General features: G+C 35.9%; 2 protein-coding genes across 6 annotated transcripts; both read left to right on the top strand.

Moving 5' to 3' along the window:
- The first annotated feature begins 6571 nt into the window (after window positions 1-6571).
- Window positions 6572-15117, top strand: LOC132281609 (uncharacterized). Its single transcript, XM_059783301.1, has 3 exons — window positions 6572-7157; window positions 7619-9341; window positions 12068-15117. The coding sequence occupies exons 2-3, from the start codon at window positions 7725-7727 to the stop codon at window positions 13838-13840; spliced, it is 3390 nt and encodes a 1129-aa protein (XP_059639284.1). The 5' UTR covers window positions 6572-7157; window positions 7619-7724; the 3' UTR covers window positions 13841-15117.
- A 473-nt stretch (window positions 15118-15590) lies between these two features.
- Window positions 15591-22674, top strand: LOC132282731 (putative disease resistance protein RGA3). Of its 5 annotated transcripts, none has more exons than XM_059784496.1 (5): window positions 15591-18948; window positions 19107-19308; window positions 19381-19519; window positions 21738-22210; window positions 22334-22674. In XM_059784496.1, exon 1 carries the CDS (start codon window positions 15844-15846, stop codon window positions 18736-18738), a length of 2895 nt encoding a protein of 964 aa, XP_059640479.1. In that variant the 5' UTR covers window positions 15591-15843; the 3' UTR covers window positions 18739-18948; window positions 19107-19308; window positions 19381-19519; window positions 21738-22210; window positions 22334-22674. The 5 variants fall into 5 exon arrangements, with proteins under 5 accessions (XP_059640479.1, XP_059640482.1, XP_059640478.1 ...); XM_059784499.1 differs by having other exon boundaries at window positions 19393-19519; XM_059784495.1 differs by lacking the exon at window positions 19107-19308.
- Window positions 22675-22955: the final 281 nt, after the last annotated feature.

Genomic DNA, 22955 nt, shown 5'->3' on the forward strand with positions numbered 1-22955 from the left:
ACTATATTTAATTTTTAATAAATTATTTTTAATGAATTCATCCCATATTATTATTATTAAATTTTTTTTTTGACATTTTATATTATTTTTAGGAAGACAATATTGACACTCTACTTTTATACAATGCACTCCAATCTTAAAAGAAATGACACCTCTAACCCTAATTTTAAAAATTAATAATTATTTTTCTCAAATACCACATCTACCCTTTTTTTCCAGATATGATAAGATATTCTTTTTGTCTCCCTTTTTCCCAATCAACATTTTTGGTATTTTGCTTTTTGTTAACCTATCTTTTTCTCTTGTTTCCTGTCTTTCTAAACCCTTTCTCTATTTTGTATTAATTTTTTGGGTAAAGTACAGCTACACTCATGAGGTTTGATAGGAGGACACTCAAATGAAACTTACCTGTTTTTTTTGGACAAAGACACCCCTTTACATGAGAAATTGACCAAATTAGGTTTTGACCGTTTAGGAGACTTTTTTAACTTTACACTTTAATAAATTTGACCAATTTACCCTCATGAACAAAAAAAAAAATATACTTTATATTGTTCACTTTTTCTTTTTTTTTTCTTACTATAGAAATGTTTCAACTTTTTAAAAATGTAGACGTCTAAAATAATTTTTTGATCCAATACATATATTTCAAATAAATTATATTTTGTTATTACTTCTTTTCTTTTTTTTTTTTTTTTAAATTAAGATGCTTAATTCTTTCATCTAAAAAACTTAAACCAATCTCTTTTCCTTAAAAATAAAAAATATGGTAGAAGTATAACTTTATGCATCTTAAATTATATATAAAATATTATACATTTCCCAATATAAAAGAAAATAGGTACCAGTATAACTTTATACACGCCTTTGTTTTTTTTTTATTATTTTTTCCGTTTGTTTTATTTTTTTTCCCTTTTATGTTGGGAAATGCATAATATTTTATATATAATTTAAGATGCATAAAGTTATACTGGTACCACATCTTTTCATTTTAAAGGAAATGAGATTGGTTTAACTTTTTTAGATGAAAGAATTAAGTATCTTAATTTTAAAATAAAAAGAAAAAGAAAAGAAGTAATAACAAAATATAATTTATTTGAAATATATGTATTGGATCAAAAAATTATTTTAAACGTCTACATTTTTAAGAAATTGGGATATTTCTAAAATAAATTACCAAAAAAAAAAAAAAAAAAAAAAAAAAAAAAAAAAAAAAAAAAGAAGAAGAAGAAGAAGAAGAAGAAGAAGAGGAAGAAAAAGTGAACAATATAAAGTATTTTTTTTTTAATGCATAAATTGTTCATGAGGGTAGATTGGTCCTATTTATTCAATTGTAAAGTTAAAAAAGTTTCCTAAACGGTCAAAGGGTAATTGGTCAATTTCTCATGTAAAATGGTGTCTTTGCCCATTTTTTAACCTTCAGGGGGTGTATTTGTCTAAAAAACAGGTAAGTTTCCTCTTAGCATTCTTTTGTCAAACCTTAGGGGGGTGTGGCTGCACTTTACCCTATTTTTTTTTTTTTCTCCTTCTCATTTGGTTTGACATTGATCTCTGTAAATAATATTTAAATATTTCACCAATGAAGAAACAACAGAATTTAACAACTTAATTGATCTTGTTAGCAATATTGAATAACTATTAAAACTTCATAAACCATTAAACTTATTTGATGATGATGATAATAAGGATGGGAATGGTATTTTTTTTTTTCATTTTTATTTTCTATTTTATGCTTTGAGTTTAGGGTTTTTTTGTTTTGGATATGAATTTTAAGAATAAATTTGGAATTTATTTGAATATTTAAGTTTATCTTGTACTTGTTGATAAATAAAGTCCTAACCTTTTGACAATAAAATTAAAAGACAACTGATTTTGTTTTAAAAAAAAAAAAAAAAATTGTAAATAAAGTAAGAAGAAAAAGTTTATAGGAAAATGGTAGATGTGATATTATAAAACGGGGAGGATTCATTAATGAGATTGAGAATATTCTTGTCATTTCCTTTAAAGAAATATCAATTATGCCAAAGTGGAATGCGAATATTGTCTGCCTATTTTTTTTGTCTTCTCCATTTTTTGTTACAATTAGTATTCCTTATCGGACTAGCTTCTCTAATGTTGTGTTCGATAGGAAGGAACCAAAGTGGAATGCGAATATTGCCTCCCTATTTTTATTGTCTTCTCCATTTTCTGTTACAATTAGTATTCCTTATCGGACTAACTTCTCTAATGCTGTGTTCGATAGGAAGGAAGAAAAATGTGTAAAGAGAAAATAGAAATGAAAGAACGGATTTTCAAACTCCGTTAGAGTATCTCGAATGCTAAAACCTATTTTCACATACCAAATCTATATTTTGACAGGTGCTACAGTGCCAAAATGCTACATTTTAGCAATTCTGCTCCAATGGTACATTTCACGCAAAATGCTATTTTTTAACACAACCACTATTATTTTTCAACTACCATTCCCACCATTCATATTTGCATCAGTAATATTAATATTAGGCACATTCCAAGTCAAATTGTAGACATTAGAAGGAAACTAAAATTAAACCTAATTAAAAAGAAATACAAATCTAAAATATCTGGTCAAAAAATAAATAAATAAATTTTTTATAATTTTTTTACCACTATTTGATTTTTTTATATAAATTTTTTTTTTCGGGAATTTATATATATTATATGTAATATACATATAAAGATGCAAGTGGGTGATGACCGGTGAGAAATGGCACCGTTTTGGGAAATGAGAGGCTTGCCAAAAAAATTTGACAGCTGCCATATATGAGAAGAAATTTGAGAATCTCAAATTTTGAGAGCTCAAATAAGAGCCCATTAGAGAGGCCTTTTTTTCTACCCAACTCTCATATTTTGAGTTTGAGATGCCCAAATGAGAGAGCATTGAAGTTGCTCTTACAAATTTTCATTCACCCAAAAAATGGGTCGAGGGAAGACAAGTAGTAGACTATTATAGAAGTTTTAAAGGAGAAAAATCACAGAACCCCTTCTATTATCATTTTCGTCCAAAAAAAACCCCATTAAAATTAAACATCCCCAACTAAAGAAATGCTATCTAAGTTACCACATACCCATGACTCGCCCGTTTATTAGGTCGTGAAATAACAAAATTAACCTTATGATTTAATATTAAATTAAAAAATGATATTTATTATTATGAAATTATGAAAACGCCCATCATCTTCTTCCTCTTCACTCTCTCTTCAGAACATTTACCCCACTCTCTCAAATCAATCTCTCTCTAGATTGGTGAGGGTGGTGGTCAGGTGGTGGCCGTGTTGTTCACGGCCACCTCCGATGCAATGATTGTCATTTCCCACTCCTCCTCTGTAACTGACTTAGATAATAAACTTGGTGAGGGTCATATGCAAATCCTATGCTTAATTGCAACAGACGTTTTTCAAGAGATAGCCCCTCCTTCCATACAATACGTACTGCAAATAGTACCCCAAGAACAGCATCAGAATACTCTGCCATTGTATTTGGAATGATTTACAATGACAACATGGAAGTAGTTCACAAAGCCATAATTTACGCCAGTGATGAATTGGGTAAGTCAGTGTGTGTGTGTATATATATATAGCATATGATAAAATAAATTAAAATGGTATGAATTCATTTTTGATAAATTAAAATGGTATATATCATATGATAAAATATATATCTTGTATTAGAATTCATTTTTGATAACATAGTGTTGAATGTCTTGTTTGTTTTAGATAAGAGACTCTTGTATGGAGGGGATGCCATTGAGTGGATTTGAAAATTTACAGAGAGGACAGCTCTGTTGCTCTGGCAGCATGCACGTCCCATTAGAGATGGTGTATGTCGGCAAGAGCACCAAAAGCGAGCAAATCTGATCTTTTTACTTCGACCATCATCACTCAGCTACTGCTGGCAAGACATTAATGTTGCAATTGTTGGGAAACGGAAGTTTTTAAAACTTTATGAGGTATTCTTAAATGAAGATTCTAATTCATGTGTAGAGACAAGTTTTATGTACGAAGAACATAACGATTCATTCAATTTAAGGATAAAAAACTTACACCAAGGTTTGAGTAAAAAACCTTACACCAAGGTTTGAGTAAAAAGGATAAAAAACTTACACCAAGGTTTGAGTAAACCTTAAATATCTTGTTCTCACTTATTGTAGATCCTTTTTGCTAGATACCTCTTCTATGGATCTCATCTTGTTGGTAATATGTTGCCATTAGGAATCACCCATAAGTCTCCATGAATGACCTTCAAAAACTTAGCTTGTGGGAGCTTCCATTAGATGAGAAAAGGAACCCTAATTCCTAAAATATACATGAACCCCATGTGTGGAGGGAAAAAAACTCCCTCCAATAAGAAGCGTACACGTCATCACTACACATATCTACATTCCAAGGACATATGAGGCCCGTCCGGATCAAGCCCAAATTATATTATCTTTTAGCCCAATACCACTTACGTTGGACCTTCAACACTGGATGAAAGCCTTAACCAGCCCAATATCACCTCATTGGAAGTACCGGCCCCTTCATGAAGTCATCCAATCCATATTACATCCGGCCCAAGTACACCATCTATGGTCCAGTCCTAATAAGAAAAGGACTCAACACAAAGGAAGTTTCCGTGTGAGAGATATTTTACATAGGAAGAGTTATACAAAGAAAAGAACTCCATTTAAGGAGAATATTGTACATGGAAAAGGATTGGAGGACAAGCAATGCGAGTCCTACCATGATTCTACTATACTATTTGTGTATAAATAGAGGCCCAGACCTCCAATAAAGGGATCAAGCAATTCTACGCTTTTCTATACACTATTCTTATTTATTCTTATTGTTTTTGAGTGAGTTGTTTGATTTTTCTCAATCATTATTGGTTGAGCGGAATTTTGCACCTACACCATGTATATGTAGGCAAAATAAAAATAATAATTAAAGACATAATATTTTTCAATCTCAAATCTAATAGGATTCCAATATCAAGTTGAGTTATGAGTGAGAATTCTTTGGACTTATTATTTTTTTGGTTACAATGAATTAATAATTGGCCCGATCTACGGACCCAATTCAATTAATTTATAACTTAATTTCTACTCCACTAAAAGAAATTAATTGAACTCCAATAAAATAATAAACAACCTCTAAGTCAATGTTGCATTTTGATCCCTCTATGTATAATTAGTTATCGGATAAATAAAGCCTTCAATTCGACTACTTGATTAATATATTTATTTTGGTACTTTTGATTATTTCCGGCTTGATCACAATAAAATATTTGTTTGACAAAAATAATAATTTTAATAAATAAATATATAATAAATCATTTTGTCTAAAAACAAATGAAGGCCTTCGAATTTACTTTGTGATCAACCATAATCAATACAAAATAAATACAAGTAGCAATGATGCAAATATTGAAAATATAACCCTTTTAACTATTAATTATATAATTACTCAAAGTGCTGGTTTATGGATTCCGAAGATTTCGCCGAACAAATCAAAGTAATTACTAATTAATAAAAGAATTTATACTTCTCTCATACTTAATAGTCAAATGCCATGACAGTGATAAGGAGCAATTGGATACGACGGCTCTCGTAATATATCTCAATCTAACGCGGATTCAGTTCAAGTCTTAATTAATAATGAGTCCATTCATAATTACCGACTATGAACTATTTATGATTACTATTTATGTTCATGTATTGATCGCCATCACATACATATATAAATATCTTTTATAATTAAGTGGACACTGTCAATTTCATAATGAATAGAAACATAATACGTTGACACCAATTGTATGAAATATAAATATTTTAGATATGTTAGGAACATATGTCACTTTAATCCGAATAGGAATTTGCTATGCCAGGGCATATAAATCCCAACAACAATAATTTCATATAGTCGGCAAACTTGGTGAGGGTGGAGAGGGGTAAAAGTTCTAAAGAGAGTGTGAAGAGGAAGAAGAATATGGGCATTTTTGTAATTTCACAAAAAATATTAGTTTTTAATTTAATATTAAATCATAAGATTAATTTTGTCATTTCACAACTTAATAAACGGGTAGATCACAGATATGTGGTAACTTGATAGCATTTCTTTAGCTGGAGGAGTGTTTAATTGTAATGCCGTTTTTTGGACGAAAATAATAGTAAGGGGGGTTATGTGATTTTTTCCTAAATTATACCGGATTTAAATTAGAATATTATTCTCTAGGTTACAGTATTATAAATAATATAGATATAATGATAAAAAACAATTAAAACTCCATTTCTTTCCCTCTTAACTAACATGGTAAATTATAAGCTTATTCACTTCTATTCTATCCAACCAAACTAAAAAGAGAAGAAAATACACAATCTCTTTTCTAGGTGTCACATCTATTCCTTTTTCTCTCCCTTCCATTAGATTTTTTTCTTTCCTTGTAAACGGATCATAAATCTATCCTCTATAATTTTCTTAATAATTACAACCACCTCTAATTTCTCTCTCACTCTATCCTGTCAAGCTCTACATCGATTTTTTCTTATTAATTACATTTTTAATTTTTAATTCACAAAAACAGATTTTACAAAATCAATTTTTGGTATTAATTGGAGTACATTTATTTAATTTATGATTTAGTTAACAGAACTTGCAAAATACAAAATCCTAACTACGCTCGGTGTCTGTAAACCACTCACCTAACATTACCCGAGCAAAACTTAAATTCATTTCTCAATCTTCTTCTTTCAACAAGGACTGTTCATTTTTTTTTTTTCCTACCTGCATAAAGGGTATGGAGGAGTAGAGAGAGGAGATCAGGTAAAGAAAGAGAGGAGGTTCTAGGGTTAGGGTTTGTGTGGAAGGAGAAGGCAGAGTCCCAAACCTCCACCACCGCCACTTCAATAAACCCACTAGCCAGTACATACCCGTGGAAATGGAATTGGTTTTCCGAAACTCCCAAAATGAAAACTTACTTAATCTTCTCCACCACTATTCTATTCTCTCCTCTTCCTACCAGGCCTCGACGTCGAAAATACGGCCGTGGGTGACCAAATTGATTCAGAGAGCTAGAATATACAAGCTGGACAAGGGCAAGAATAACTGGGAAAGTGGAGTCACTGTGTTCTTCATATCTCAAGGCATTTGTCATATTTAAGGGTATATAGTTAACATAACTTTCTCATATTTTGGTGTTAATTTTCTTTCTTTCTTTCTTTTTACTGGAACAGTTTGGTAATACAAATTGGTGTGAATTCATGAAATGGACTCTTGCATCTACAAATACGCGTTATACTCGTCCGAGTTCCTTTTTTTATTTTTCAATCACTTTCCTTGATAATTCTTTTTTTTTTTTTTGGGTTTTCTCCGACTATCCAACCACTTTCCGGGAAATTGCAGTTTTGATTGTGACTAAAGCGTGGGAGCCAAATAAAAATAAAAATAAAAATAAAAATGATGTGATTTCTGGGAAGTCTGCTCAGCATTATCTCCTATATTCAATTTTAATTCTTGAAACATTGCAATATTCAAAGCAATTCAAGTTCCAAATTCTTAGAATTCCTTTTTGTTTGGAATTTTACTCTTGATCAGATGGTTTTTAAATTCTTAATGTTGTGTAGAAGCAACAAACCAACGGTGAAAGAGCACCAAGAAAATGTTCTCTCAACTGCCCTGGAGTTAATCTTGCGATCTGGTTCCACGGTATCAGTGGAAAATAAAGAAGGAATGATCTTCAATGGTGACCGTTCAAAAACTGTCCAGTATTTGCAAGCTCTGGACGAGATTTTACAGTGGACGGAGTTGAGAACAAGCTCAGATGTTCAGATCAAAGCCAACGGAGCAATCCAGATTGCAATGGCTCGGCTTGAGAAAGAGTTTGGGATTGTCTTGTTCAGCCTCACCAGTTCAATGGATACCGATTCAAGTCAGTGTTCGAATTCTTCAAGTTCCATAACAGGTGATACTAGTAGTAGCTTGGGTAGTACTAGTAGTAGCTTTGGCAGTTATGATTATAAGAAGTTCAATATAACTATTAAGAATGATCTCCGGAGTATTGCTGAGAGAATGAACTCTGCTGGACATCTTATCAAGTGCATTAAGATGTACAAGAGTGTACGAGAGCCCATACTGGACGCAAGTCTTCAAGGACTAGGCATCCAGAATTTAAGTATCAATGTCTTCCGTAGGTTGGAGTGGGAAGAGTTGGAGATGAAGATTAGACAGTGGATGCAGGCTTATAAGATTTATGTCGAGGTTCTCTTTGCAGGAGAGCGGAGACTCTATGAGCGTATCTTTAGAGGTCTTGGAACTGCCTCAAATGATAATTGTTTTGTTGAAATGATCAATGATCGTACAACTCAATTATCCAAATTGGGGGAAGCCATAAGCATCTGCCTAAGCGGTCGATCATGGAGTCCAGAGAAGTTGTTCAAAATTTTAGACCTCCACAAAGCATTGTCAAAAAATTTGCCTGCTCTTGATGTTGTTTTTCAATTCAAATCATTAGAATGTATTAGGATTCAGGCGGCAGCGATATTGCGTCAGCTTGTGGAGGCATCCAGAGGCACTCTAAAGGAATTTGAGATTAGTGTGCTTCATGAGCAGTCCAACTTTCAGGATCAAAGAGGTAGAATTAACACCTTCACAACATTTGTTATGGATTATATTACTCAGATCTCTTCCTATATGGAAACACTAACTAAATTGATCGTATCGAAGCCGCCAAAGCTGAAAGAGAAGAGAATATCCACTGATCTTTTGGGGCGGACTCTATTGGAGGACCATTTGGTTTGGATTATTGAAGTTTTACAATTCAAATTGTATGGTAAATCCAAGTGCTATGAGGATGCATCTTCGGCTCAATTATTCATGATGAACAATGTTCACTACATTGTTCAGAAAATTGACCAGGAACCAAATTTGCAAAAGATGATTGGGCTCAATTACATGGAGAAGCTATCGGAAAATTTTCAGGTACTGGTGATTGGCTATATGAGATCAACGTGGGTGAGGGTTATCGATTGTCTGAGAGATGAAGCACTAAATGTGAACGGAAGTCTTTCTCCTGGGGTTTTAAATTGTGCATTGAAGGAGAGGTTAAAGGCCTTTAACTCTATGTTTGAAGAGGTTTTTCATACTCAAGCAAGATGGGTGGTACCGAGCTTGCACCTCCGTCAGAAGCTATGTGATTCCATATCAGAGAAGCTTATTCCAGCCTACAGCTCCTTTCTTGAGAGGTTCAAGAGTCATATAAGGAGGGAAAATCACCAAGAGAAATGCATTAACTACTCGGTTGAGGACCTAAAGACTGCAATCTCAAATCTCTTCGCGGGCAATGTGGAGGTTCAACTCTGATCCTTCTATCTATATCTTTCTCTAACTGTTACTTTACTGAATGAGAAGAACATTTTATTTTAAACCATCTATCATATTCTTTTACTCGATCAAGTGACTATAATACTTGCCATACAGCACATCATGTAGTCTTGCAGCTTTCTAGTAAATACTTGTGTGGAATTTGTGTCTATAAAATGTGATTGGGTGTGTTAAATTGGTGATGCAGATAATTTACCGCTAAGATAGACCCCAACTAACTATACTAAATGTTAAAGACCAGAGACAATAAACTTATTTCATAGAACACCATCTTACCAACAAAGAGTAGTGCTTTTGATGTCTTTGGGAAGAACATTAACTTGTAAAAAAGGTCAAATTAGATTGGTGATTAATTGAGTTCAATTCATGAGTGCATTATCTACTGCTATGTACCCTTCTTTATATACGTGATTGATGGAGTAAAATTTTACCAAAGCAAACTTACGAATACTATGAACCAACTAATATCTCAGCTGTTTACTGCAGAAATGCCGGGATTTCAAATCCTTCAAATTGACCCACATCCAAATGAAACCAGTTGTGTTGGGCCTAAATGAAAAAAACATTTTAGGCAATTGAAGTTGATACTTTCACTCGAACCTCTTAGCTTTTGCTGAAAGTGAAAAGAAGGGAATGGGACTCTCTTATATCATATTATTGAGCATAGTTCACCATGCTAAGAATAAGGCATTAGATTTCTCTAGACGACTTTGGGTCTAGAAGCCATTATGTGAAAGAAATTAGTGTTTGGTGCCACAATTACTACAATCATCGTAAAAGAGTTTCAAATCACTAGTTGAATCATAGAGGGTGGGGGCAAGTATCTAATTGATAATCTATCATCCCTTGTTGACTGTTCCACAAGCTCTAGTGGAGGGTGCTCCTTCCCATACTCAATTCACACCGTATCTGTCGCATTATTACTGTCCTCTATCTTTAATCACATTTATTTTTGTCATTTTTTCTTGTTACTCTTCACCGCCTTTGGCACTCAGTAATGGATAAGGAATTGGAATGAATTTGTAAACACCAATAATTCTAGTTTTCTCGAAGTTTCTTAGAGCACCCTCATGGTAGAAGTTTCCTTCTATTATATTTTTTTGATAAGTTTCCTTCTATTATAAGTTATACGTAAGCTTTTTCATTGCACGTTATTATTGTTTGATGTAAACAATAATCAAATCAATTACATAATTTAAGATGTTTTAGAAGGGCATGCAACATTAACAAATATCAACAAATATTTTGAGCAACTTTGCATCTTAATGTATGTTAATTCATGCGACAGAGACCTTAAAATGCCCGTATCAACAGAAGGATGAGACCTTGATGTGTATGCATTGAACTTCTTCATAGGCAACAAGTATGTTTTTCCTGCAACAAACTTCTTTGTAGATAAAAGCAACAACATAGTGTGTTTAGATTGTAATAATTGAAAGGAAAGGAAAGGAGGAGGAGGAAAAGCTTATCTTGGCTTCGGTTTGAAAATGTGACGGGAAGGAAAGGAATAAGAGGGAAGCATACTAGACCCTTGAATAGTGTTTTGACTATTTTCCCACACGTAGGAGGTGGAAACGAAGGGAATGTGTAAAGCTAATTAGTGGTAATCCGTTTCATTCTTATCCTTTTTTAACTAAGAATTCTATTTTTTTTTTTTTTTCCTTTCCCACTCATAAACATTTATTTCTTCTCTTCACTGTCTTCCCAAATAAAATGAAGGTGGTGCTACTATCCTTTGTTTCTTTTCATTCCTTAGTTATCGAAACACAATTAGATGTCAACGCTATCCTTCGTTTCCTTTCTTTTCACTCTTATCTAAGCTATCAATTCCTCCTCTCTTGCTTACCCAAAAGAACAGTGAGGGAATCCCAGTATCCAAGGAATGGTTAGAATTAAAGACCAGCAGTATATCAAGCTTATGTGTATCTCTTGTTTCTCAGTCAAGAGAGCTGTAAGACTTGAGTCCTGCTAGAGTGACATTGGATAGAGTTATGGTAGGTAGTGGGTTAACTTGTGTAGCCCACACCATCGACCAAAAAGAAAGTATTAGATAATACAATACATTCTTTAATTTTTTTTGGTCGAATGTACTATTTAATGATCACTACTCAACCTCTCAAGTAATGGAAAATATCATGTGTAGTTCTGAATTACATGATGTTTTGTGTCTTGTTGCTACATTCTTGATCCAATTGCATGTGTTACTAGGTTAGAATCCAACACATTCCCTAACGTAATTTTCTTTCTTTCTTTCTTTCTTTCTTTCTTTCTTTATTTTTCTTCCCTTTTTACTTGAACATTTGAGTTATGCAGGTTTTCTCTAACTCATTGAATTGGTTCTTGCATGTACAAGTGGTGAACTTGTTAAATACTCTATGGAGTTTTCTGCTTTCTTTTTCCTCTTCATGAACCACCTTTTCACATTCAATTTTCCCCCCTTTGTCTACTTTCCTCCCACTTACCTGGAAGTTACAGTTTCAACAGAACAGTGTTGATTAAGAAAAATGGGGTGTGATTACTTGGAACTTTTATTTTATATATATATATATATATATATATATATATATATATATATATATATCCAATTTCCATTCTTAGAACATTACCAAGTTCAATGCCCTAATCTTCATCCAGGACTTTCAAGTTTTTAAATTCTTTGAATGGTTCTTATATTAAATTTTTCTGTTGGTCAGATGGTTCTTAAATTTCATAGAAGTAACCAGCCGCTCGTGATAGAGCCACCAGAAAATGTTGTCTCGGAATCTCAACCTGCCATGGAGTTAGTCCTGCATTGCAGTCCAACTACATTAGGAGAGACGATAGAAGGAATAATCTTCAGTAGTGACCACTCAAAAATTGACAAGCATCTGCAAACCGTGGACGAGATTCAACAATGGACAGAGTCAGCAATGATCTTAGACAATCATAGCAAAGCCAATTGTGCGATCCAGATCGTAGCTCCACTCGAGAATGAGTTTCGGATCGTCCTGATCAGCCTCACCAGTACAATTTGTACCAATTCAAGTAAATCTTCAACAGGTTCAAGTTCCATAGGTGGTAGTACTACTAGCTATGAGAATTATGATTATACAGAGTTAAATGTAAATAAAAAAGATGATCTCCGTAGTATTGCTGAGAAGATGAACTCTGCCGGACATATTGGGAAGTGCATTGAGTTGTACCAGAGTGTAAGGAAGACCTTTTTGGACACAAGTCTTCATAGACTTGGCATCCAGAAAGCAAGTATTAATGACATCCGTAGTTTGGAGTGGGAAGTGTTGGAGGTGAAGATCATACAATGGATACAAGCTGCAAAGATTTGTGTTAGAATTTTCTTTGTGAGTGAGAAGAGACTATGTGAGCAAATTTTTGGAGGCCTTGGAACTGCCACAGATGATGCCTGTTATGCAGAAACGGTTAAAAATCCTGCAAACCAGTTATTTGACTATGGAAAAGCGCTATGCATCTGCATAAGACACGGATCACGGCCAGAGAAGTTGTTCAAAATTCTACGCCTCCATAAGGAGTTGTCAGTTCTTTTGCCCGAACTTGATGCTGTTTTCGCATTGCAATCTTTAGATTCCATACAGAATCATGCTGTAGAGATGCTTCCATGGCTTGCTGAGGCGGCAAGAGGGATTCTACTGGAATTTGAAGATAATGTGCTTCATGAGCAGTCGAATTTTCTGGATAACAGTGGCACAATTCACTCCTTGACTACGTATGTTGTGAAATATATTACTCAGATATGTGGCTACAGGGAAATTCTGACTAAACTGATCCTATCGAAGCCGTCAAAGCTGGAAGATGAGACATCTTCCAACAATCTTACTGTTCCAGATATGGATTTAGCTGGAGTTGAGGGGCGAACTCCTCTCTCAATCCATCTGATTTGGATCATTCATATTTTACAGTTCAAATTGGTTGGTAAATCCAAGTGCTACAAAGATGCCTCTTTGGCTCAATTATTCATGATGAACAATGGTCACCATATTGTTCAAAAGATTGAGGAGGACCCGGAGCTGCAACAGATGATTGGAGATGATTACCTGGAGAAGTTAACGGAAAATGTCCGGCTGGCAGTAACTGGCTATCAGAGATCAACTTGGGACAGGATCTTTCAATGCTTCAGAGATGAAGGACTAAATGAGAGTTGGAGTCTCTCTTCTGGGGTGTCGAAGAGGGGGCTGAAAGAGAGGTTGAAGTCCTTCAATGCTTTGTTTGAAGAGGTACATAAAGTTCAAGCAACATGGTTGGTACCAGACTTCCATCTACGAGAAGTGCTTCTCTTTTCCATATCAGATCATTTGCTTCCAGCTTACATGTCCTTTCTCCAGCTCTTCAAGAGACATATAGGAATTGAAGATCACCGAGAGAAATATATTAAGTACTCGGTTGAGGACCTTGAGGCTGCAATCTTGAATTTCTTTTTGGGACGCCCAACACACCAGCACCAGAGGATATAGTGAGCGAGTGGAAGAACAACACCAGAAAGGTAGAACTTGATCGATACTATATTTTTTAAAGTTAAGAAATTGCTTTTTAAAGTATTGAAAAACTCAGCCAAGCGGAAGGAAAGATGACCAATAAATATTGACGAGATGACATTATGTTTACCTCGCGTACGAATATCTATTGGTTATTTTCTTTTTGCATTGGTTGATGGGCCAACTTTCGGCTTGAATAGCATTTAAGTTTTTTAAATCCTAAATTATCAATCTGTTTTTCTAGAGCTCTCAAAATCATTGCAGATCACCTCTCAACATTGTCAAGTATTTTGAAAATCAAGTGTAGCCAGTCCAGAACTGGCTGGGCCTTAGTCTAAATTGTATAGGTTATTGTTATTTTCTCCTACGAATTAAAGAATGTATCAAAATATGCCTTAGAATTGCAATATAGTGTCCCGTATGGTTTGTTATTCCTTCTCTTTATCTGCTGTACAAAAATGTAGAAGTAAGATATGCCTTAGATATGTGTGTTTTGTGCACGAGGAGCATAGCAAAACTATTACACTTGCCTAGAGTTCAGGTGCACATTAAATCCAAGTATGGTATTTCTAAATTTTGTAATTCATGGTCTTCTTGTATATCTTGGGCCAGTTCCTTCTTTAAGGGTGCCCCATTATTCTCTTAATTGGATCTCTCCACACTTGGCTATCATTTTTGGTCAGAAAGGAACTGCAGGCAATTTTCAGACTTTTCAAGTTTCAGGGGGTTGCTGATAATTCAGTTAAAAAGTCCATACAGCACAGTTGGAAGCTTCCAGATCGCATTTTCAACAGATTTCAGTAATTCATGCATCTTAGCTCTGTTTTGGTTCTCTGTGATTCTAGAACCTCTTCATAATAGTTTGCTCTACGAGAGCTTTGCTTTGGTGTGCTGGTTTTCTGGTTTGTGATGGCTCATAGGTACTGCTTTTGTGTTTGCAAGTCTCTTCTCCCTTGATTCTGTTTGGTTGTTTACCACAAGGGAAGAACTGGTTCTTGTTGGAGTTCCTTGCATTTCGCTTGGCATGATTTTCAGGGTTCTCTTTGGTGGTGCTTTGATTTAATGTGGAGATTCTAGGGTGTTATTGGGTCCTTGCTCAAGGGCATTGATCCATCATTTGTATGTATTTTAGCCTTTTTTCTTTTAATTAGATTTTGTTAAGAATGCTTTGATTTCACACGTGTAATATGGAGGTATGCCTTCTTGACCTTGTACTGGTTGTTGATCAATTTTATTTCCTTTGCTTTCTTGCCATATTACTTCAAGCTTCGAAGTGTTCCATTTTTAAAGCATGTCTAAAAATAGAAGAATCAAGCATGTGATAAAAACACATGAAACCCGGACCCCGTCCGGGTGAACACTATAACATGCAACCAAGTTTTTCAGTTTTTTTAGTTACATAATTGGCCGGAGCGATCATGTAATAATTTTTTCCAAACATTGACGTTTATTAAGTCTCCAGTTTACTGTCCAAAGTCAATATTGCACACATAGGGAGCATATGCTTCAATCTAATCAAAACTCTCCGACTTAAGAATGTGAACTCTTAAGAATTCGCTAAAATCATGAGCTTTGATTGAACAAACCGCGAGTGACTTACAAGGAACATCACATGTATGGACCAGATTTTGTTTGTGTTATTGGTTCTCTTTGTTTTGTTGAGAGAAAAGTGTAACCACCAGGAGTGTAACTGGTTTGCTTTTGAACTTGTAAATCATTGCTCATTGAGCATATACTAATGGAAAATACACACATATTGTATACTCATATGTATGTGGACCCACACGGAATCATAAACTATGCTGTGGTCTTCGTCTTCCTCTTGAAATACTACGTAGTTTTGAAGGCGTTGAAAAGTAAGCATAAAGCACCCATCTAAACTCTGCAAATTAATTCTCTAGTTAATCCACTATCATCTCCTGCTGTTCCAGTTGTCTCTCTCTCCACAAACCCAATTCATTGTTGATCTTCTTTCTCCAGCCATGTCCGATGCTATTATCACCGTAGTCTTGACACAGTTAACTTCGATCATGGAGCGAGAGATTCAACAAGAGGTGAGACTGGTGGTTGGTGTCGACAAAGACATCGAAAAGCTCAAAAAGACACTCCAGGCCATCGTCCATGTGCTTAACGATGCAGACAAGAGACAGATCAAAGAGGAGGCTGTCAAAGACTGGTTGGAGAAGCTCAAAGACGCATCACACGATGTGGATGACTTGTTGGATGAGTGGAACACTGCCATGCTCAAACAACAAATTAACCGAATTCAGAGCCCTCCGATCACCAAGAAGAAGAATAAGGTATTTCCCTTCATCAAATTCTCTTGCTTTAGCTTCAATCAATTGGCTCTTCGACACGATATTGCTGTAAAGATTAAGGGTTTCAACGAAAGACTAGATTTGATTGCCAATGAGAAAGATAAGTACAACTTTAATGTGACTATGGCCGGTGAAGAACCGGAGCGATACAGAACCATTTCTTGTATAGATGTGAAGGAGGTGCGTGGTCGTGAGCAGGATAAGAATACACTTGTAAGCAAGTTGTTGTGCGAGAGTAGTCAAGCTCAAGCTGATGATAGGAGCCTCCATATCATATCTGTTGTGGGTATGGGAGGAATGGGGAAGACAACTCTCGCCCAACTGGCCTACAATTGTGATGAGGTGAAAACTCATTTCGATAGAATAATTTGGGTGTGTGTTTCGGAGCCTTTTGATGAGATTAGGGTTGCCAAAGCCATATATGAGGACATACATGGTTGTGCCCCGAATAATTTTGAATTGAACACTATCCTGCGCCATGTTAGGCACTCAATTGTAGGGAAGAAGTTCCTGCTTGTGCTAGATGATGTGTGGACTGAAGATCCCAAGAAATGGGAACCATTCAGAAACTCTCTAACAAATGGTGGGCGGGGAAGCAAAATTTTGGTGACTACACGCAATGAGAGAGTAGCAAAGATGATGGAAAGTACCGACATTCTTCCCTTGAGGGAATTGTCAGATCAAGATTGTTGGTTTTTATTCAGTCAGATAGCATTTTTTGGAAAAAGCAGAGATGAAAAATTAGAAGAGATCGGTAGGAAAATAGCTGACAAGTGTAAGGGCTTACCTCTTGCTGCAAAGACTATAGGGAGTCTCATGCGCTTCAAAACTACAGCAGAAGAATGGCAGAATGTTTTGAATAGTGAAACATGGGAATTGAAAGAAGCAGAAAAGGGTCTTTTCCCTCCTTTACTATTGAGCTATTACGATTTGACCTCCGCAATGAAACGTTGCTTCTCTTATTGTGCTGTCTTCCCGAAAGATCACAAGATAGAGGCAGACAATTTGATCAAACTTTGGATGGCGCATGGTTATCTCAATACCAAAAAGGAAACTGTAGATATGGAAGTTACAGGCCGGGAGTATTTACAAAATTTAGCAATGCGATCTTTCTTCCAAGACTTGGAAAAAGACAAGAATGGTGATGTTATAATTCGATTCAAGATGCATGATATGGTTCATGATTTTGCAAAATTTCTCACAAAGAATGAATTCTTCATTATGGAGGTCAAAAGTGGAACAGAGTTAAAGATCGACTCAACCTGCAAAGATGCTCGTCATTCAACCTTAGTACGTGTTGAAGAGGCCCCCTTTCCAACTCCAATCTGCAATACAGAAAAACTTCACAGCTTTTGGGTTCAATCTTTTTATGATTCTCCGCCAATTGTTAGTGAAATTGATATAGTCGCACCTGATTCATTCAGTCGTTTGAGGTGTCTTAAATCATTAGATTTGAGTCGTAACAGATTAGATAGACTTCCTCAAGGGGTAGGAGAATTAATAAAATTGAGGTACCTCAACTTATCCCATAATCCATTATCGGAGCTGCCTGAAAAAGTGTGTGATCTATGCAATTTGCAAACGTTGAAGCTTGTTGCTTGTGATCAACTTAGGAGACTACCTCAAGGTATGTGGAAGCTAATAAGCCTGAGACATCTGGAGATTGATCGCACAGATAGTTTACGAATGTTGCCTAAAGGAATTGGGAGTTTGAACTCTCTTCGGACGCTGACCAAGTTTGTTATAGGTGGTGGTGGTGATAGTGAAGAAGCAACATGTAAACTAGCAGATCTGAAAAACTTGAATTTCCTTAAAGGACATCTTAAAATAGAAGGGTTGGGTTATGTAGCAGATGCAGGTGAGGTTGAGAAAGCTGAATTGAAGAACAAAAAAGACCTCCTTGGTTTGCATTTATATTTCAACTCTCCAGTGCCAGCGGGGGGGATGACAGATGTTGAAGCGCTACAATTGCACCCGAATTTGCAATATCTACAGATAAAGTTCTATGTTGGTACTCAGTTCCCCAATTGGCTGATGTCGTTAACCAACCTGCAAGAGCTTTGCCTCCAGGAGTGCCAAAACTGTGTAGGTTTGCCCTACTTGGGGAAACTGCCGGCCCTTGAAAAGCTTCAAATAGAGGGTATGCATAGTTTGAAGTATGCGAGTCTTGAACTTTTAGGAAGAGGGACTGATAATGTTAATCACAATGGAGGCTCAACAATGATGCATGGTGCAATGGCTGCATCATCATCTTCAGTTATTATTCTGTTCCCAAAGTTGAAGAAACTCAAAATCGTCTGCATGAATAGTTGGGAGGAGTGGGATGAGATCAGTGCAAGAGGAGAAGCGCAAGAGGAGATCAAGATAATGCCATATCTCCGATGCTTGAAACTTTCTCACTGCGACAAGCTGAAGGCACTGCCAAACCGCCTCCTCCAGATGGCACCACTAAAAAAATTGCGCATCCACAACTGTACTATTTTGCGGCGAAGATACCAAAAGCTAATCGGAGAGGACTGGAGCAAGATATCTCACATCCGAAAAGTCCGCATTTCATAGGAGTTGGAGGGTGTTTTGTGAAGAATTCAGCAAATGGTTGTTCATCACTTCTCTGGTCCTGCGACTTCATCATTATCCAGTTGAGCAGTATCTCAGTCAGTCAAATAGAATTGTTCACAACATGTTAGTCAATGCTGCTGCTAGTTTGTCTACACCAATACTTGTATCTCCAGTCGCGAGCTGAAGCTGCAAATGTGCTATGCTTTTCTGGTAAACTCTATTTTCTAATTCTATTGATTTTGTCTTGATTAGTCACATAATGCAATTTTGGTTGTGCTTCAATCTTTTTGCTCTAGTAACATATACTCTGCGATTTCCCTTTTATTTTTCCTACGCTTTGTTGTTTTGATTTTTGTCTTTCCAATCAGGATACCCAAATCACTGTAAGACCAAAGCTCCATATAACACCTTTTCGTGTGTCAGATTGCATATATGTCTTCCAAGACTTGACATGCAAACAACCCTTCCTTTTGCAAAGGAACAGAATCGTAGTTTCATAACAGCATTTACGTCAAACGATTGGTCACTCTTGTCTTTTTAGAGCACTTGGTAGATATCTTGATTATGAATGTATGGTAGTGAAATAATATTAATTGAAAAAAATGAGGGGAGTTGCATATTTTTCCTATAACTGGTCTATAGTTCTATGTGTAGGGTGAACTGTCACCACTGCCACAGAAATAAGAAATCACATGTAGGCATGAAGCAGCAGCCCACAGGTCAGTCATGGTGCAGCAGCCTGGCCAGGTGTTTGTTAACGGCAAGAGCTGCCCTAATTAAGGTATATATAGAGCTAGAGGGAGGTTTTCTATCAGCAAGTTCACTTGTGTGTTCCAAACTAATGATTTATTTTTTTCTTACTACATTGCCAAACATTTTTCTTTATGTTGCGTGAGATGAACGATATTTCCAGCTTCTGGTTTTTGATTGTCCTTGTTCCAGATGTAATTTGTATTCAGATAGAAGTTTGCTACAATCAGAAACTTTTTCTCTAAAGAATCTACATTAAATTTAGGGCAAATTTCACAAAACTCCCAATACTATTACTTTTTGATCAAATAACCTCGACTTACTTTAGAAAACCCCCAACACTATGAAATTTGATCACATTGCCTCAATTTTGCTGTTAAATGATGAAATTAACCTTCTGATATACCAATTTATTTGAAAAGCAAAAATCAATATTTTACAAATTACAGAAATAACCTTAGTGAAATTTGCATATATATATATATATATAGTCAAACTAACACATTATATATATATATATATATATTTTTTTTTTTTTTCTTTTTTCCATCTCCATTACATCCGGCGATTACAGCGCCACCACCGGTGACCACCGCAGCACCACCATCCCCATCTTCGTAATTGCCACCACCATTCCCAACCCACAACCACTAGCGGCCAAGTGAAGGCTTGTATCACAAAATTCTCAACCACCGTCATTTGGTTTCAGATTTCTGATTCCTCGAAATTGTTTTCTCCCCAGTTCTGATTTCAATTGGAATTCTTTTTCTTTCTCTTCCTCGATTATGACTCATCCAAACGACATAAAAGAAATTCAATTCCACCAACGCACAACGAACCCGTGATTCATCATCACCAGAGGAAGATTGCAAATGGGTCTCACGCGAACAACACCCATAGTCCAAACCCGAAACTGGTTTGGGTTTGGATTTGGATCCAAATCTGTTTTACGCCGATTCGTTTGTTGAATGGAACTTGAGAGCACCATTGGAGGTCATATACAAAGAGTGCAAAGGTGAAGACGAAGAAGGATAAGGAAACGACGACGTTCCGGTCGAGAAAAGAGAGAGACGTGAAATGGGTATCTAGAGATACCCTTTGTTGTGGCTGTATTATCCGGAATCTACATCGGAGACGACTGAGGCTTTTTTGATTCTGTCCAGTAGTTGCTCTAGTGTAATTTCCAGCGTGCGAACCTGCAACAATGTCACACGAATGGGGAAGAGAGAGGCTTTGGCTCGTGATCTGAAGAGGAAGCAAATCGGCTCGGCTCTCTCGCACCATCGAGCCAAAGCCATCTTGAAGCTCTTATCTGATGGTTGTGCTTCTGAAGTGAAGATTCGTCAATTGCTCCGGTGACAGCCCAGACACCAGTAAAGCGTTGAGAATGTGATCTCTTTCTCTCTTTAGAATTCATAACTTGGATGATCCAATCTAGTGCTTTTATTGTAAAAGTGATCAGTATGGTTGGATGATCACACCCGTAGATTATATTAGAAAAGTAATACAAACTGGATCAACGGTGGTGGTTGCTGTAAAATATGGTATATGTAATGTTATTTGCGGATTAATATATAAAAGGGTAAAATAGGTTTGAATAAAACAACTGCGTTTTTTACTTTTTAAATCGATTGGTATATCAGAAGGGTGCTTTCGTCATTTAATCATAGACATGGTGTAATGTGATCAAATTTCATAGTGTTGGAGGTTTTCTAAAGTAGGTTGGGGGTATTTGATCAAAAGTGATAGTATTGGGGGTTTCGTGAAATTTGCCCTTAAATTTATTTTAATTAGATTCAAGTTCCTTTTGTCTCTTTTGTATGCACAGTGTTGTCTGTTTGCATACCAGAATCCGTAAATATAACTTGGGGGAAAAAAAATCTGTAAATGTTATTGTTAGATTAATAATTTCCTCGACAATTTCCTGCTAGGTATTTAAGAAAAGTCTTAAATCTTTAAAATATGACTGGTTAGAAGTTTCTGAAGCCCTCGAATTTATTCATACAGAGATGGACTTCTGACTTGTTATTTGTCCGTATTTGCAAAAAAGAAACTTCTAACCAGTGAAAGTGATTTGTCATGCCTTACTAAAACAATTTTTTTAACCTTGTCAATTGCCTTTCCAAGTAGTTGTTTGAATCCTCTAATTTGCACTCATATCCGAGCGTGAGAGCCCAGCTGAGTGAAGTTAGGTATTATATTATTTCTTAACATTCAACTTGTTCATGGTATTCCTAATGTCTACCCAGGTTGTGATTAGGAGAGGTCAAAGCATTGCTCAGGCTGCGGGATCACATCAGCAGTCCTACCCTCCACTTATCCTCGCGGTCATTCATGGATCCCTGTCACTAGGCAGCTAGTTCAAAATAAAAGAAGAGGTGAACTCTCAACATCTCCCTCTGAAGCAGCATTTCTGTGTGGATCCCAAGAAAGTTGCAAGTAGTTTTGGATCGTGGGACTTCCCATACATTCAACTGAAGAAATAATGTGGAATTCATAAGTTCTGAGTGTTGTTTCTCTGTTGAAACGCGTCCTCCTGCTGAGATGGAGGCTTATCTTGACAATATTATGGACTCGATGGGGCCACATTAATAGTCTTAAGACCACATGACTGAAATTGAGTCATAACAACTTGAGCGTGAACTTTTCAATGACATGGAGGGTGAGGAAGCTAATGTGGAAAAGCAAATAAGATTAGCAGCAGCAGTCATTGGAGAGCTAGGTATGAGCTAGATTTCTCTCTCACATAAGGATAATAAATATTCTTATGTGTTTTTTTTTCTTCCCTTACCTCAAGGTCACTGTATAATAAGCAGTGCTTTTGCAAATCATCACTTCATGCCAGGTTATACGGGATGGAGAAGCTGATTGGTGAACTTTAGAGGAAAGAAGCTTCTAATGGTCGTCATTGTTGTCGAACTGTAGCCCTCAACTGCCATTGTTGACAGTTGAAGCATGGGAATGGAACCCTTCCGGGTGTAATGCTTCGGGTGGAGCCCCTCAAAATCATGGTTCTAAGTAAATAATTTCTTTTGTTGTTCAGTCAAATATGTTCATGTCTCATCTCAAGCAACCTTATTCCCTTTTGATTTATGATGCTAGGAGTCGATTTCATATGCTATTTTTGTTTTCTTGAGTTGGATATGTTTTTCTTGGTGATCCAATCCAGAGATGAATGTCACATAATTGTATTTGTGCGGGCAAGAAATGTGATTTTAAACTATCTGAATTTCTGGTAGTGCTTTGCTGAATCAGACTCTCACGAGTCGCAACATAATAAATTCACACGTGCATCCACATAAACGTAAAAAGACACTATTGAATCGGACATATTTGCAGAGGACCTAAAAATGTTAGAAAGTACATCATAAATAACAATAGCATCAGAGTATTGAGCCGATGATCACATAAATAATAATATGCATAAATAATAATTTTCTTGGAATCAGCAAATTACAGAAATTAAA

This window comes from Cornus florida, unplaced genomic scaffold (assembly GCF_030987335.1).
Source record: "Cornus florida cultivar Cherokee Brave unplaced genomic scaffold, ASM3098733v1 CherokeeBrave_3.0.0_Hap2_Chr11, whole genome shotgun sequence".
NCBI classification, from domain to species: Eukaryota; Viridiplantae; Streptophyta; class Magnoliopsida; order Cornales; family Cornaceae; genus Cornus; species Cornus florida.